Here is a 17,227-nt window from a genome sequence, read left to right as displayed (position 1 = left end):
TTTTCTGTCAGGTTTTTTCTCTTAAACATTTCATCAGGATTCAGTAAAGAAATAGGCTTATGCTTCTCTTTACGAACACTTGCATTCATAGGGTGTATGTGTTTGCAGAAGACAAATGGGTCTTACTGACACTGAAAGTTTCTACGTATGTAAAGCAGGAACGAATGAATTTTGAACAGCTTCACAGAGGCTGATGTTTGTAAAGAAAAGAAAGAAATGGAGCAACAGAAAAAAATGCTGTTACTCCTAGGAAACAGATGAGAATTTTATTTGTGTATAAGCTCTTAAGGGAAGAATGAAAGCTATTATTTCCTTACATTTTTTTCTCCTCAACAATAAAGATTACATAAGGTTACACTTCACTTAAAATAGGAAAGCAAGGCAATTTAGCACTGGCCGTACAAAGTAAGGTAATTCCCATGTGATTCTCCTCTATTTCTGAACTGTCGGAAAGGTGGCTCATCTCAAGCTCAGAAGCAAAGAAGGAAGAAAGTGGAAACTCAGAAGATTATGAATGCTACATTGCTGCAGTGAAATTGAAAATACACATCTGCAGTTTCAGTACCGTCAAATAGTTGGGCCGCATCTGCTGTTGGGAGGGGGCTGACAGTGAGATGGAGCAGTGATGAGGAGAGCTGGTGCAACCTATTGGTGTATTTACAGTTTGAGCCATGGAAGCCAGGGAGAAGGATTTCTGCTGACACAGCAGTTCATAAAGCTTCTCTGCAGCATCAGATGTGGTTTCACCCTGAGAAAATAATCCTGCCATTTTTAACCTACTTTTGTCACTAATCACTAAAACAGTCTATTCTTGAGTCCATGATACCAGACTGGTGATGGTCTCATGGAGTGTGCTTCAGGTAAAAGGAATCTTATGGAGCAAAAATAACAAATGCTATGGATTTATTCATTGTGTTACAGTGTTAGTGAAGAGCTGGTCATGGCAGAGTCATCTCACACTCAGACACTGCCTGTTTGAATTACGTGGGTGACATCTTTTTGTTTTATTTTGAGTGTGTCTCTGGAATCACAAAAGGAGCTGTCTTTCTTTTTCCTTGTCTCTAAGCACATTGAAAAATGAACTCAAACATGGCAGCCTTTCATATCCTCTTTTGCATGAAAGTGCTGAGAATTCCTTGGGCTTATTTCCAATATGTTGGGATTAGAAACTAGAAGGAAATTTTTGTTAACGCATAAACTTTGTTTTTTTGTGTAAAATTGATTTTCAAATGTAGGCATCTCCTATAGCATGGCTGTTTTCAGTTTTGATCACCTTTGGCTTCTATGCCATTATTGAAGGCCGTAAGGATCACAGCGAGGGAGAAGTTCTGCAGAAAGGAAGGTAAATAGAAGAGGAAAATGTCTCACAGACAAAACCATTCAGGTTAATAGCTATAGTTTCTCTGTGGAGCTCTGCATCACCTCTAGTAAAAGTAGACCTCATTTCAGAGCTCGTTTGTTCTATTTAACACAGCCTGTTATGTTAGTGTAATAACAGTACGGTAATGGACTGAATTTTATTTCCTGGATGCACTTACTTGACATGGATCAGGGTTGCAAGAGGCTAATAGTTATGTTTCAGAGCTGAGGTCAAATGCTATCTAGTTCCAGTGTCTTCTCAGTGCTATATCATGGGCTGTTTTGCAAATCCACAAAAATAACCAGCATCAGATTTTCTGAGCCCAGGTGATAATGCACACACTCAGATACTGAGCATATCTCATGGCCTCTCCTTGTTATCTAGCTGTTTGCCTGCTTTGCTGATGAGGTACATCCATCCCAACCCCCTGAGTTTCTTGGACTACAAACCCTTCATTTTTTATTTCCAGGCCTGCGTTGCTATGGTGTGGCTTCTGTGTGTAGCAGGACTGCTGGGAGCAGAGTGCTTCGTACCTTGTTTGTGCTTATGCAGCCACTGGTCTGTCCTTGGACTGACCGTTGTGAGTGGCCAACACGCACACAACTGCAGGTCTAGTGTTATACTGCATAATTAGTTTGAAACTTAACATCATCTTCCATTTTTTTCTTATTTGAGCTGCTGTATGTTATGAATGCATTAAATGCTGACATATTTTTTTGTACTTCTGCTGATGCCCTCTGGACTATTAGTCCCAAGCTAGAACTGCTACTTGCACTGACTTTTCTGTTAATTGTGCCTATTTTTGTCCTTCTAAAGGTGAATACCACAAATACATAATGCGGAATAGTGTAATAGGCTTGTGGTACAGAAAGGGTGTATTGTTTTTCTCATGATTGGAAAACCTGGCAATGGCATTGAGCCCAGATTTTCTGCGTCAAAGCTGAAACCCTTCCCTTACTTTGCAGAACAGTCTCTTCTATATTCAGTGCTGGCTTACTCCTCTTTGGTTTGCTGGGCTGTGGGCAGAGGTTTCTATCTTCACTCTGCCACCTACCCTGAGGGGCTGCTGTTCACAGGCAGATAGGTTGGTTTTCTCTCTTTCCCTCTGCCACTACTGTTTTTCCTTATGTATTTGCATTTTCTGCTGTGCATTTGCTGCCAGCCTCGCAGCACAGTGGGTGAATCTGGCATCAGCAGAGTACAGGAAGGAACTGTATTAGATTCAACTTTGCTTAATGGTGCAAGTCCCACTGGGTTTTGAGCAGTGTTGGGTAGGTGAGGAAGAAAGATTTGATTTTAATGTGAGGTGACTTGGCAGCGGCGTCATAACAGGTGTGGTATGAGAATCCAGGAGTGAAACAGTTAATTCATATTCTGTTCACAGAGATAGCTGTGAAAGAGCATATGCTGAATGTGCATTCCAGTTTCATTTTTTGGTTCTTATTTACAGTGACAAATAATATATTTCCCGTTAGATTTGAGTGCTTCATAAACCTGGAGCTGATGATGAATATGCAGTTTACACTCCAAAGGCACTGGAATCAGTGCAAGAAGGCAGAGCTTGGTGTGGTTCACAGCACACTGTGACCTCCACTGTGATTATTAATCAGTCAGGCTTTCAGGGGCACATCCACCATCCTAGATATTACACTAGCTTACTCCTCTTTCTTTTTCCCTGACAAATGTCATATCTGAACCTCTGGGAAACACACTGCAGATGTGTGACTTCTGTCAAAGGATGCTGAGTTCTGCTCTTCAGGTTTAAAAAGGTTTGGTACATTCCTCAGTGGGTTCTTAATTTGAGTCGTAGTGTTTTGTTACACACAGCCTGGTGTGGAAACTTCCCAGTGCTTAACAAGATCTCATCAATCTCCTGGAGAGCAACATTGGCAGTTCTGGGGGAAGTGGTCTGGTTACAAGTCTGGAAATCATGAGTGGAATTGCAGGGTGTGTGGGGGTTACCTTATCAGCGTGTGGTGTTCTGTTAGAAAGCAATTTGCTCAGAGGAGAGGAATCGCTTTGAAGGAATGGAAAGAGATTTGGGACTTCGAACAGGCTACTGGTTAATTCTGTATTGGAGCAGTCTGCCTTTCACAGAGTTGTGGTTGCCCAAGATAGCGTTGTACACAGAGCAAAAGAGATGCTCTTAAATTCCTTTGGGCTTTTTATGAACATAATAGGAGACACATGTGCAGCCATACTGAAGCAATAAAGTTTTTTCTGCTCGGAAAGGAACCCTAGTTCCAGGCATTACAAAACAGCAATAATTTTGTTCAAGTGATCAAATTTGCAGCTTTTCTAGTATAAGTGATTTGAAATAGTCATCATCGCCCTATTGACCTATCAGCAGAAACATGACCATCATGCAGAGCTGTTTCTTAGCCAGCTCCCTAGGGCTCTTCTACAGAGAATGAAAAGTGACGGAAGGTTTCATTATTATACCTCTTGCCACTCTCTGCACAACTGTAATCCTTAAGCACAAGAGCTTACATTCCTGAACTTGTCTTTTTGGTAGGTGAAGGGATATTTTGTCTTTGGAGGAGGTTACTGAGAAATAAGTCATGTGTTACCTTGTGCTTAAACCACCATGGTGTCTTGCTGTCACAGTGAAAACATACAGAACAAGATGAGGGTAGCTGTGTGCAATTTCCCTTGGTGCAGTAAATCATATCTTTTCATTACTCAAAGATAGACAGGAGAGAGACTAGTGAATCCACCCTGCTCGAGTCCATGTTTCCAAACCACTCATGTCTTCCTAACAGGATTTCTCTGTAGGAGGGTTTGTACATGTGCTGGAGGTCTACTCAAATCTGTTATCACCTTACGACTTGTGGTCACAATCCAAAAAGGGTTGCAATCCCAAAAGCTAAAAACTCCGCTGCATGGTCAGAGAGAACCACATTGACCGTGACTGGCCCCAAACACACTAGTGGAACTGCTCTGTGCATTAAAACCTGCTGCGTAGCTGCATGGATTCATCTTTCTTGCCAGCTTTGGAGTCTGCTGTGGTTATGAACACTGCTTGTGCCTTGAGAGAAATGTGATGAAAATGTGATGAGTGGAGGTATTGAATTCTCCTGGTACTGACCAGGGTGGAGGAACATTGGCAGACCAGGGAGGGAGGTTATACTGATGCTCTATATGATGTACCACATTTAGAGCTAAGCGGAATTTAACACTTTAGGGTTGTCAGCCAGACACTTATAAAAACTTCTTGAATTCTCCTTAAATTAAGATAAAAAATGTATTTTAAACAAGTCTTAAGATAGATACTTATTTTTTGTGTATTTTTGTTTTCAGGATGAATAAGAGATACTTGCAGAAAGCAACAAAAGGAAAACTGCTAATAATAATATTTGTTGTAACACTGTGGGGGAAATTAGCATCTGGGGCAAATCATCATAAAGGTAAGAAATTCTGTTCTATTCTATTATACTGTCATATCTGTGGCCTCTGTCAACAAATTCAGAAGTGTTCAGTCTATGCAACCTTTTTTCCTTACGTGTATTTGTGTCTCCTGGTATTGGTCCACTAACCAGTACCAAAGAAGAAGAGTTTTCAATGGATAGACTTTTATTAATTTCTTGAGAATTTAAGTATTTCAGTCCCATTTTCAGCATTCTCTGATTTTAGGTCATTTTGTAATGATAGCACAGTTGAAAAGATGGTTAAAAATGATATTAAAGTAAAAAAAATCAAATAATGAATACTGTTTGTCTCATAAAAATAGATATATCAGATAGCACATACGTGTGCTACGGATGAATTCCTGGAATAAACCTTAGAAAGAAACAATTTTTAGTAACATGTATGCTGCTACTGTGTGCAGTTATCTGTCAAGGCTAACTTCATGGACAATATGTGCTGAATGTGATTATTTCATTACCAAAAAAAGACCGTTGCTTTGCAGTGTTTTCTGTCTTCTATGCTTCATTCCTAACACCAGACCAGGAACTTTAGTAGCTTGTGACAATGTGCGATTTGTTTCCTCTTGGTCATTCCAGCCCTTAAAATGTATACACACCAGCAGAAGCTGTGATGGTTTATTGAAGCTTGTAAAAAGGTCTCTTTTTTCTTTTTATGTGTTTCTGTAAACCCCTAATGCAAGGAACAAGCTCTCCGGATTCATGTACTAATATCTTCTTATTGGCTAATATAACTTGAAATGTGATCTGCAGTATAGGATGATTTTGAAGTCCACTTCTCATCTTCATATAGTGTCTGTTAGCTGTTTATCTGCTTATTCAGGATCAGAATAAACTCTAACAACTTGGTAAAGTAAGGATGGGACATGAACATTTCCAAGATCTAAGGAGTTAAATACTTGGGAATGATTCCAATAGCACCAGTCAGTTCATCTCTCTACGTTCATGTACATTTTATAATGTTTCCTCTGATGACAGGATTTCATGAGCAGGTATTTTATATATCTAGCTGCTAGATATTGTTCTGCTGTGTGAAGATATCTTTCTTCAAAATACCTCACTGATTAAGGACTTCAGGATGCAGAGGCACTTTCTGCAAAGTCTTTTGCAAGTTGCAATCTGGCTGCAAACAAAGCAGATTCTGATGTGGTCCTGCAGGCCACCAAAGATGGGCATCGTGCCAGACAGGAACCATGCTGGCACCCTTTGCTCAGCCTTTGCTCCCCCTCAGAACCAGAATATGGATTTGTACTGTGGCTTGCCAGTTTAGTCATCTATTGGAAAAGAGCCAAGATATCCCAGCCTGGATTCAGAATTCTTTTGTCTTTGAGTATCTTTCTTTAAAAATCAAAAAGCCCATCTCCAGATCATTTTGATCCCATCCACAAAAGCTGGTCAAGCTGTGTTTGCCTCAATCCATTTCAAACTTTGCCAAAGTATGCTGGCTACTGTTTTTGAAAAAATGATGAGTAAAACCTGTCATCAAGTATTTCATGGAAACAGATTATAATTCTAAGGACTATTTGGGGAACTAGTGCTTCATAACTGGGAATCAAATGATCCCCCACCAATTTTAGTTTTCCAGATACAGTCATGCAAAGGAAACCCCAGCAGAGCTATGCCATTAATTATCTGGACAGTACGTGGTGTTTGAGCCCCAGCATTAAAGCAGAAATAACTTGAGAAATATTGAATTTGATGTTTTTAGATAAAAAAATTTGCATATAAGCCCCCTGCAAAATCAGGTTGTTGGCTGTAGGGACTTCTTTACATTCCTGCAAGTTAACAAAAAGCTTTGGTTCTTTTTCTTTAAGTTGTAACTTTTCACCCCTTTAGCAAAATATATGAAGTCTTGCAGGGAACAGTAATAAGAAACATGACCAGAGTGTTTAATTTAGAAAAGCAACTACTATACAAGTTCAGATTCTTTTGGAAAGAAAAAATATTCAGAAGTATTTTGGCTTATGGATTTAGTAGATCTGCAAATCAGCTGCACTCACTGTATATGGGGGAATTATTTTAAAAAGCACAAATCAGAGTTACGCAGCTCAGCTACCACTGATTTCCAAAGAAACTGGGAGTTTAACTTCCCATTGTCTCAAAGAAAATCTTCCCCCTACTGTAATAGCCGAAATGGAGGTAAAGTGCAGTCGAGGAAAACCTGACACTGTTCACCTTTACATGGAGTTTCCAAATACTGAGATATATGCGAGTTTCTTCAGTGATAATTATCCCTAGCATCATTAATCTTCATTTATAGAAGTCCTTACTAACATTGACACGACAAACCCTAATGACTTTGAAGGACCCCTTACAATTTCAAAGATCGATAATCTACATTTTAAAAAATCTTTACTTCCCTATTGACTTAGTCATATTATGCATCAGTTGCACCAACTCTTAAACTCATCTCTTTTTCTGAAGGCTATTGTAAAAGAAAAGAAAAAGCAAAAGCAAAAGCAAAAGCAGGAAAGATCATCAATGTGTGAAAAATTTTTTAATGAGCATTCTGTGCTCCAGACAGACTTCAGCAGGGATATAAGCAGCTGACTCTGACAAGCCATCTCCAGGCTTGTTTTGCTTATTTCAGGGATATAGCACAAATGAGAAATCCCAAGTCAGCAGCAAGAAAAAACAGAGGCTGAGTCAGGGCACGGGCAGCCAGGCTCTGAGGTCCAGTTCAAGCAACAACCAGGGTTACAAACTGGGATTTCAGATTACAGCTTTTCAGTGTCAGGTGCATGGGCGCCAAGTCCATCCTTCTTTCTCTTGAGAAGACTGGTTTGAAGACATGTCTGCTCCCTTTATCTTGGCTGTTTGTTAAAGTTTCATCAGTCTGAGCAGAAAGTCCACGAGCTAAAAGCGATAAGAACTCACTGTTTAAAACAAAACACAAAGCTCACTTATTTGCTGCACACAGGACTCTAAGTCCTCCTGTGTAGTTCCTGGGTGTGCACATACTTATATTCCATTTATATTGTCTTCTGGAAAGAAACAGGAACTCTGCTTTTTCATTTTACTGGGGACCCTGATACTATGGTGGTGTGTGCCTTACCTGAGCACATACACCTGTGAATCAGCCCACAGTACCAGATCTATTTGTGCTACAGTAGCTGTGTATGAGAAGACAAGTAAAGAGTGGCATATCAATCTCCAAAAGGATGTTGTCAAGGTTATCAGTCCAAAAGCTGATATACCTTGAGGGTGGCTGAAAGAAATCCATAAGGATATTTTATTATAAGATTGATCCTGATCCTCCTACTCATTGCTGGCCCTTGGAAAACAAATAAACCTGTGCAAACATATCATGTTCACTGACAGATATGGGAGGCAGGCAGGCAGGCGTCAGTTCAGCATCACTGCCTGTTTGCTATTTCTGTCATAGCGAACGTGAATTGATTTGGTGACCATTGTTTCACAGCCTGTGTTTAAGGTTTCAAGTGTTGGACTGGTCCTTTTGCGAAGTATACTGATAGCCCCTTACAAGCACTCCTTTGTAGACAAGAGGCTACCATGAGACACAGTTTCTACCTTAAAACTAAAAACTCTATCAAAATTTGTATTTCTTTGGGCTTTTTGTGATTGCTAAGTTTTTTTACATTGATAATGCAATAAGGTAATCTAAATAAATTAAGGGTGCTTTTGAATCTGAGCATAGTTTAATATTCCTCAAAATACAAAACAATAAACTTTATATTAAATTTTAAATCCCTCGACAAGATAAAAAGCTACTTAAAAATATGCCTGATCATGAATGCTTGCTTGCCAGAAGGAATTTGTTATGGAATCAGAAAACACTCCAGGTAGATAAATAAAGTAATTGAGTATTTTTGGACTTACTAGATGAAAAGCCATGATAATTTATTTTCATTTAAAAAATTTCACTCAGAAGCTGAACTTATTCATCTGATGCCTATCATATAGTTAAAACAAACTAAATTCTTTATCATTTGTGATGCAGAATTCCTGCTCCAACTTGTCTGGGAATTTGCACTAAATTAGAGGTCTGAGGGAGTCTTGCTATTCACAAGAAGAAAATGAATCTTGGTTTCTCCTTGCAAAGGAGAAAATGAAAATGAATTTTGGTTTCTCCTTGCTGTTTGTCCTGGTTTTAGCTGGGATAGAGTTAATTTTCTTCCTCGTAGCTGGTATAGTGCTGTGGTTTGAATTTAGTATGAGGATAATGTTGATAACACACTGATGTTTTAGTTGTTGCTAAGTAGTGCTTACACTAGTCAAGGACTTTTCAGCTTCCCATGCTCTGCCAGGTGCACAAGAAGCTGGGAGGGGGCACAGCCAGGACAGCTGACCCAGACTGGCCACAGGGCTATTCCATACCATATGATGTCATGCTCAGTATATAAACTGGGGGAGCTGGCCAGGGGGCAGCGATTGCTGCTCGGGGACGGGCTGGGCATTGGTCAGCAGGTGGTGAGCAATTGCATTGTGCATCACTTGTTTTGTATACTCTTTTATCATTATTTTTTTTTTCTTCCTCTGCTGTTGTATTAAACTGTCTTTATCTCAGCCCACGGGTTTTACCTTTTTTTTTGCAGTTCTCTCCCCATCCCCCGGGGGCGGGAGGGAAGGTGAGCGAGCAGCTGTGTGGTGCTCAGTTGCTGACTGTGGCTAAACTACAACACTGTTCTGAAGCCCAGCTGAATGAAGGAGCCACTGAGCCACTGAGCTGCTAAAGCTGCTAGTTAGATCGCCCTTCCTGGTATGACTATGAGAAGCAAGAAACCCAGTAGTAGCAGTAGCATGCTTGCAATTTGACATGGATGGACTTTCATTAGTGGTCATCCTCTTCCTTGGTCACTGGGCTTCTTTTCTTTTGTTTTGTGAAAACAGTATAAATAAAATGTGTGGGACAGTCCTGGAAAGCCTAAGGAACTGACTGAAAATTTTAAGTCTTTGTGGAACTGAGTTAGAAATGTAGTTTAATTGTAATAATTGTCCCCAGCTATCCTATTTTCTTTAGATAACTCATCATTTCTGATTGCTTTGCAAGAGTTTTTAAGTCTTGTGTCTAGATTTGTCATGTTTTCTATTAGGAAAATGAACTAAAAGGTGTCAAGCCCTCAACAGGGCTCCATATAGTCTAACAGAAGTCCCACATGTGTGTATCTTTGAGAATGTAAACTTTTTTTAGGGGACAAAATCCCATAGCAGTGAACAAAATCAAATGTGATACCATAGGCCAGTGTGGACAATACTACACCTGGTTCTGGAGAGGGAGTGGAAGGGTTGGACTCGATGATCTTAAGGGTCTTTTCCAACCTTAATGATTCTATGATTCTATGATTCTATGACTCATAGCCCTTGCAGACAGATGGGGTGGTGCAAGTTCATTCTTTTTGCTTCTAGCATTCATCGGGGCTCTATTAGCAAGTGCAGTAATGCTAAGGCTGCACTGAATCAGCACATGACAGGCTCCTGGCTTTGCCTGACCCTGGGGCTGTGGAATTGATTTGTTCTGAGCAGAGATAATATAGCACTTTGTTAAAAGCTATGGTAATGGCCTGTGTGCATTGCCTCAACGCCCTCATGACTGTTTCATGCACAAGGGGTGAAATTCACTGGTGAGTTAGGACAGCTGTTTAGATGGCTTAATGGATGATGTGTGTTGTATTTATGGTTTCATACCACTAGGGCAGTGCAAGGGACTTGAGGCATGCTGGTGAATATTGTGCAATGCTTTGCAAACTCTTAGTGTTGTGAATTGTGCCTTAAAGATGCCGTTCATCCTCTGATCCTTGCAACAGACTTTCTCCTAGCCAAACTTTCAGTTATCCACTGACTGATACTCATCTAGTTGCCTATGTGTAATTCTATTACTATACATGGGACTCCATGCTCAGATGTCAGTATTTAAATTCTAGCACTGGCTTGCACTCCCTGGACTCCCAGGACAAAACTTTGTCATCAGAAGTATTGTATATTATGGACATGGGTAAATATACCTTGAAGTTTACTAAAGACGATGCCTAAGTAGAAATGCTTCTGAGCACTGATGATTAGTTCCGCTTATTTGTCTTCCTGATTTGCTGTATGTTTAAATCTGACGCAGCAGAGCAGAAGACATTGGTTTTCTTGTGCTGACTGCTTGCTACAGGCCAAACGAAACTGTCTTGAATGGGCTGGGAGAAAGCCTCCAGAGGACATGGGTGGTCAGGTAAAAAAGGAGAGAGACTAGCTTTCAGGAAGCCTACAGCAGGAGCAAAGACTGGGGGACAGCTGAGAAGGTTGATGAGGAGACAAACAGCTAGTCTTTTGAGGTGGTGGAAAGAGAGTTAAAGAGCCAGATGTGACTGAAGGGGTTCTGGTCTGAGGGCAACCTTGGAAAGAAGAATCCATCCCACCAAGGGCAGATTTATTATAAGCTCTTTTATTTTTGTTCAGTTTTACTCAGCACCACCAAGTTTTCTCTGTTTTAAAATAAGTTTGTGTCTAGGTTATAATAATGAATTTGAATTATTAGTCCTGATGAGGCTTTAGGGTACTCTGTAAGAAAAGGTCCACCACAGACCTCTGATTGACTTTGATCTCATTGTATTTTGTATGAAAAATCATATCAAAAGTTCTTGAATGTTATAACAACTGGAACATTGCAGAATATGTGTAACCGGTTCTACTACTGCGAATCACACTGGAGGTTACAGTAATTCAGAAGGGCTGGTGAAGGGCTGTATCAGTCCTTTACTCTGGTCTCTTGTTGCATTAAGACTGTGCAGGGTACTGACAACAATGTTCAGAAGTTTGGGTAAATACCTACAACACATTGCAGCTAAATAATGCTGTGTAGCTTACTTTATTCAGGCAAATTAGGGGGTTGCCTCTCCTTTTCTCTCCTTTTGGTGTTTGAGGTCTACATTCTTAGCATTTAGAGTCGCAGTGTCTAGAAAAGAATAGCCCTAACTGACACATGGGAGACCTCTGAACGATTCAAACCTTTGCCTTTTTGTAAAAGTCCCTTCATTATGAAGTTATAGTATTTTAGTATGAATGTACCTTTGTCCTTTCTGTTGATGATTTTACACTGTTTAGAAGACAGCATTCATAATGCAGAAATAGAGGGTGTTTGTATTCAATTTTAAAAGCAATAAGTACCCTTGGTGCAGAGGACAGAAACTAAATCAAAGACATCCCTTCTTCCAGCCAAGTACCCACTAGATAGCCACATGCTCCCTCTTCTTCCTTCCTGAAGGAGTCCTACTGGAGGTAATGGCATTCTTTGGGGACATAAGATATGTGGTTTGAACCTCTCTGAGCTGAAGAGGGCACTGAATGCAGACCTCCAGTTCCATGATATAGGCTGTAGTATAAAGGGTAAGCAGCAGCAGTACCATCTTTTCCTCGGTTTGCACTTTTTTGAAGTGCCTGTACCATAACATCTGGTGGGGGATCTGACCCTGTGGGTAAGATGTATGTGTTCAACATGCACCTTCTGGATGCGTGGGCCTGTCAAAGGATGTAAGAGTTGTTCTGCATATTCCCAGGTTCTTGACTGGAATTAGGTAGGAGAAAACTGCCTTATATTTAGATGAGGGAAGTTGCAAGCATGCAGAGAGATGTGTGTGGATGCCTTAGGAGCTACCAGGTGAGGCTGGAAAATGTCAGTGGGGTCTGTCAACATATTAGAGGGAGGCACCCACTCGTCTATTGTCAATCTGTCAGCACTGCCTCATCAAACTCTTTTGTCATATTTGCTAAATATCTCAAACATGGATAATCTTATCTCTTGTGGAAGTTTGTCCCAGAGATAGATTCTCTTAAATGAGAATGCTTTGTGTGCAGCTTTCACTAACTTAATTCTGAGTGTAATTAATGTTTAAATATAGAAACAAAGGAAGATGATAGTCATTTTAGCAGACATGGGGAAGAAAGATATTAGATGTTCTTATCTAGCTTGGGCATTAATTGAAAGTTTCAGTTATATCAGGATCAGAACCTGATCCCAAAATTGCCGTTTGCTTGAAGATAAAATAGAAGAGTCAGTCAAACACTTTCATATCAGTATCTGTCACTGCAATCTAAAATGTTAATACAGTGTCTGTTGGAATTCAGTAGATAACATTCCTTGGCCTTCTGCCAGGGTATAAAGGAAAATAATTTTCTCTGGTTGCCAAAATGCCAATAGTTCTGATGGTTCACTGGGACATGGGTGCAGAAATCATGTCAATAGCAGAGTTATGCCTATTTCTTCTTTGTGCTTCCAGCTCCACCACAGCAAATGGCTGCCTTCATTTTTGCCTCCATCCCCACCACTACCTTGACGATGAAACTTGGCTGTCCTTGAGGCAGCCATGGAGAGAGAAGTTGGAGAGGTGCAATGAGATATCATGCATTTTTCTTTATACTGATCACTTAAAAATATTTCTGTTTGTGTTTGGCAAATATTATGGTTTCTTGTTGTTTTTCTAAGACAAGTAAAAGGGAAGTGCATAACAGTTCTTTATTTTGGGCCTAATCTTGTAATCCCAATGTCAAATTTTTATTAACTTTCCATGAGTGAGTACCCAGGATCTTTTCCTTAAATACATTCAGATTTTGTGTTGTGATGGAAAGGAGATGATTCTGCAAAAGATTGTATCTTGTAAATGTTACATACTTAGTTGATTTTACAGTTAGAAATGCCAAACATTTTAACATTTTCAGCCCTTTCATTTATTAGTAATGTTATCTTCCCTTGGATAGCTGGCCCACCAATCAGCTGTTTTTTTTAGACCATTTCTGTTTTAGAAGATTAAGCTTTCCCTTTCTTTTTTGTTAGGAAAATATTGTAAGATGTTAGGACTGAAAAAACATTGATAGCATGCTTACCCTGCTGTTACTTTTTCCTACCATGAGTAAATGTTGACATTTCCCTAATACTGGAATAAGATCTACTTTTCCAGTGTCATATTTTTTTCAGATTAGTCCCGTTGATTTGTTATGTATAGTAAGTAATGCATTCTGCTAGATTGTGTATCTTTATACCTAGGAAAACAGAGTGCCTACATTTGCATGCCACAGTTTTGATTAAACCCATAAAAATAGTATGAAAGAAATTGTTAGCCCCCTAGATAGTTGTCTTTATTCAATTAGTCTTGGTTTAGTAGCACCACTCTCTTGGATCTGTTGATCAGAATTTTCCTTGTTTCATTAACTTGTTAAGTGCTCAATTAATGTAGCATATAGTAGTACATTATTGTTTGCAGTTCCAGATTTAAAATATTATTTTTTGGACTTACAGTTTTATTCTGAATTTTTCATTTTCCTAAATGTACATTGTATCATAGGTAATGTCTTAAGTAAACTTTTCCTTAGGGTAGAAAAAGAAAGCAATGGACGTTAGATGCAGTTTTGATCAGTGAGGAAGAGAAAAGGAAGAGAAGGATTGTTTAGTGACCTGGAGACTCCCATCATACACCATGAAGCAGGGTGCTATGCCACAGTGAGCTGATGGGGTTGCTGCAGTTTCCTGTACCCACCCTCCAGCCCCTTCTCCCTTTCTGGAAACATTTTTACTCATTGACTGTGTTGGCTAAAGAGGATCCTTCCAGTACAGACAGCTAGTATAGGAGCTATAAATGGGAAAATGATTGCAAAATTTTAATTGTAAATATCAGAGTGGATGTACACAAATAAAACCTTTTGAGGAAATGCCATTCTCTATTTTTATATAAATACTTAATGCTGATAACAAGGGACTACTGAGTTACTCCAAAAATGTGAATCCTTATGTGCAGGTTTCCAGCCTTGGAATTTACCATGCATTGTAGAAGAGCTGTGTCTGAATCTTTTGACAGCTTTGGAGCTCAGACAGTAGGATGACCTTGAGGTATATTGGAAGGTTATGACTAGTACAAAGTTTATGTCCAAGACCCTAAAACCAACTTTCTTTGGTGGAGAAACCAAGTAGATTTTTCTCCACTGGTATGACAGTGTTTGTTTTTTCCTGTCTTTTTCCTCAGAGAATTGCTCATAAAATTGTATTAATGTCTGGGACTATCAAACAAGAATATAATTGAAAAGAAAATCTGAATAGTTTACAGTTTTCCTTACGTTATGTTTTCTCCAAATTCAACATGTTAAGGTCATGTCATTTTTATACCTCAAATATAATGGGTCAATATCACATTATAATTAGAGTCTGACCCTTAACAGTATCCAGATATGTAAAATTACTGTAATGGCAGGATTAGGGCCAATTCTGTCTTCAAAGTCAAGATCTGGTTTCAGGTATGGAGGCCATATATCCCAGTGCTGGTCTTAGGGTTTTCTGCACTGCCCCTCAGGCTTTCCAATATACATTCCATACACCCAACATACATTCCATACATGCAGTGGTAACTGTGCCTGCTGGTATCTACTGCACACCCCTGTTATCCTACTCAGGGGATTTCACATACTCAGATTGGGAGGTTTGTGCCTAGAAAATCACATCCCATGTGGAGATTATTTCTATAGCATTCAGGGGATATGTTAATCTATCTTTCATCTGCATTAATTTTCTGCTGATGATGTCTAAAGACTATGCCCTTCTCTCTTGACACTCTTCACTGAATTTACTCTCTAGCAGTGTTAAGTGATTGCTTGTACAATGTCGTATTTTAGAACAGCTGTTCTTTAGTTGTACAAGTGCCAAGGAAATGTTCGGAAACAGTCAGCTATTCTGGGGAATAGCAAGAGAAAAATACTTTATGTGTTTTTGGGTAGCAATTTCTAAAGCTTCTTTCTGAACCAAAGTTTTTAGTTCTGTTCTTTGGGGGGCTGACAGGGATTTACCATGTTAAGGCTCACTGGGGCAGTCTTCCACTGCAGTAGAGATTTGTAAAAGAGTCTCACCTTTTTGGAAGATCAGGGAATTGATCTGAGCTGAAGCTGCACAAACCAACAGCTCCAAAGCAGCAAAGCCTGTGTCTGTATGCATGCATATGTGCATGCGTATGCATGCAGAGATATGAGAGACTTGGATGAAACAGAAAAATGCAAGGTCATCACTGATGAAATAGCTTACGTGGACCATTTTAGTGTTTTTAAAATGCTTATAATTTATTTATGGGAGCTTCACAAAATACTAGGCGCTTTTCAAACATAACTGAAAACTCAGGGAATTTTCCACAACATCCAGCTTTAGGTGCTCTGAAACACCCTTCAGAGCTCATTCCTTTCACAAAGTGGGAACTCAAGCTTTCAGTGTAGGTGTGAATACTTCCCTAAATTCATATACCAAAGAGTTTGCAAGCTACTGGAAACCTTCTGGAACTTTTGGAAAGTCTCTTGACGGGAGGACTCTGCTTGGATATTGTTCTTTTATCTGCCTAATAATTCTTCTCCTGTATCAGAGTCATATTGTCCAAATAAAATTGTAAAGGTCCTATTTTATTTTTACTGTTCAAATGGAGTCTCATGTTTCAGTTCAGAAGCCAGTGAAATTTGGTCTGTGACAGATTCATTTATATCTGCATATCATTCTGCAAATGTCATTCTGTTGTGTTAAAAAAGGTTTAGTTGTAAAACCTGGATTTGGTGTTTGCTCTTTCTTCTTGTTGAGCTAAAAACCACAGAAAGTCAGGAAGAATTCTTGAAATTTGCAGAGGGATAATAGGATAATACTGAAATTTTGACCTTCCTATTAAATTGTGAAAGTACCATTTGATAAAGAGGTGGCTGTGACCAAGAAAAACCCACTTCTCCACATAGATGGGGACAAAGCTGTGGCATACTTACTGGAGAATGGAGGCTGCCTTGGGGGTTTAGATGACAGAAAGCAGGAAAATCATAAAAGAGCAGTCTGCTTTGTGCAGCTTTCTTTTACCAAGCTGAGCAAGAATTCTGTCTGTAGTGATGAGGAGGCTGAGGCAGGAGCTGCCAAGTCTGTCTTGTTCTTTTTTTCCCCATAGATTTGTATAACTCTTGTACTCAAATTGTTCTCAAGTAAAGGCAGTAGGCTTAGAATTCTTTTTGCAAAATACTTCTGGCTTCAATATCAAGTGTCCTTGAATGACTGAAGTATGAAGCTGAATGCGTGGGTTATTCTGGGTGAATGCAGAGCTGTGGAAAGGATATGCCTAAGAAAGGAGTTCTGTTAAGACCAACACAAATCTTGGGTGCACTCTGCCATTGTATTTTTGGGCGCAAGTTATTAGAATTGCTTCAGCTGAGTCTATGTGCCAGGACTGTGTGTGAGGAGAGCTAGGGCTCGTAGGAAGCTGACTGAGTTGCTGGGAAGGTCAGAATTATTCTGGATCCAGAATTTGAACCCAAGACTATGTATGTGTCTGATGAGAGGGGAGCAAGGATGAAGCAGTTAAGCCTGTAATTCAACCTCAGTGAAAAGAATGAATCATACAAAAGACGGAATCATCATTAGATTCCTTCAGTGAGATGGAAGACTAAGGAAAACCAAAGTTAAGTTTTAAAAATATGACAAATAGCAGAAAGTATTGTACCTATG

The 17,227-nt window shown here is 39.6% G+C and overlaps 1 protein-coding gene across 3 annotated transcripts in view; it reads left to right on the top strand.

The window, feature by feature from the left end:
- Positions 1-17,227, top strand: part of TAFA2 (TAFA chemokine like family member 2) — a 191,317-nt gene that overhangs the window by 131,590 nt on the left and 42,500 nt on the right. For all 3 annotated transcript variants that reach the window (XR_015706879.1, XR_015706878.1, XM_087767506.1), the window contains one exon: positions 4,661-4,767. Coding sequence is in view for 1 of the 3 variants with exons in the window: in XM_087767506.1 (XP_087623632.1) it covers positions 4,661-4,767 (107 nt within the window). In the remaining 2 variants the exon portion in view is untranslated. The remainder of the gene's footprint in view (positions 1-4,660; positions 4,768-17,227) is intronic.

Source organism: Nipponia nippon, unplaced genomic scaffold (assembly GCF_047370975.1).
Source record: "Nipponia nippon isolate SJK-2023a ecotype South Korea unplaced genomic scaffold, ASM4737097v1 scaffold_3, whole genome shotgun sequence".
In the NCBI taxonomy this organism is placed as follows: domain Eukaryota; kingdom Metazoa; phylum Chordata; class Aves; order Pelecaniformes; family Threskiornithidae; genus Nipponia; species Nipponia nippon.
Note: the sequence above shows the minus strand (reverse complement) of the source record. Positions and strands in the feature narration are given on the sequence as shown.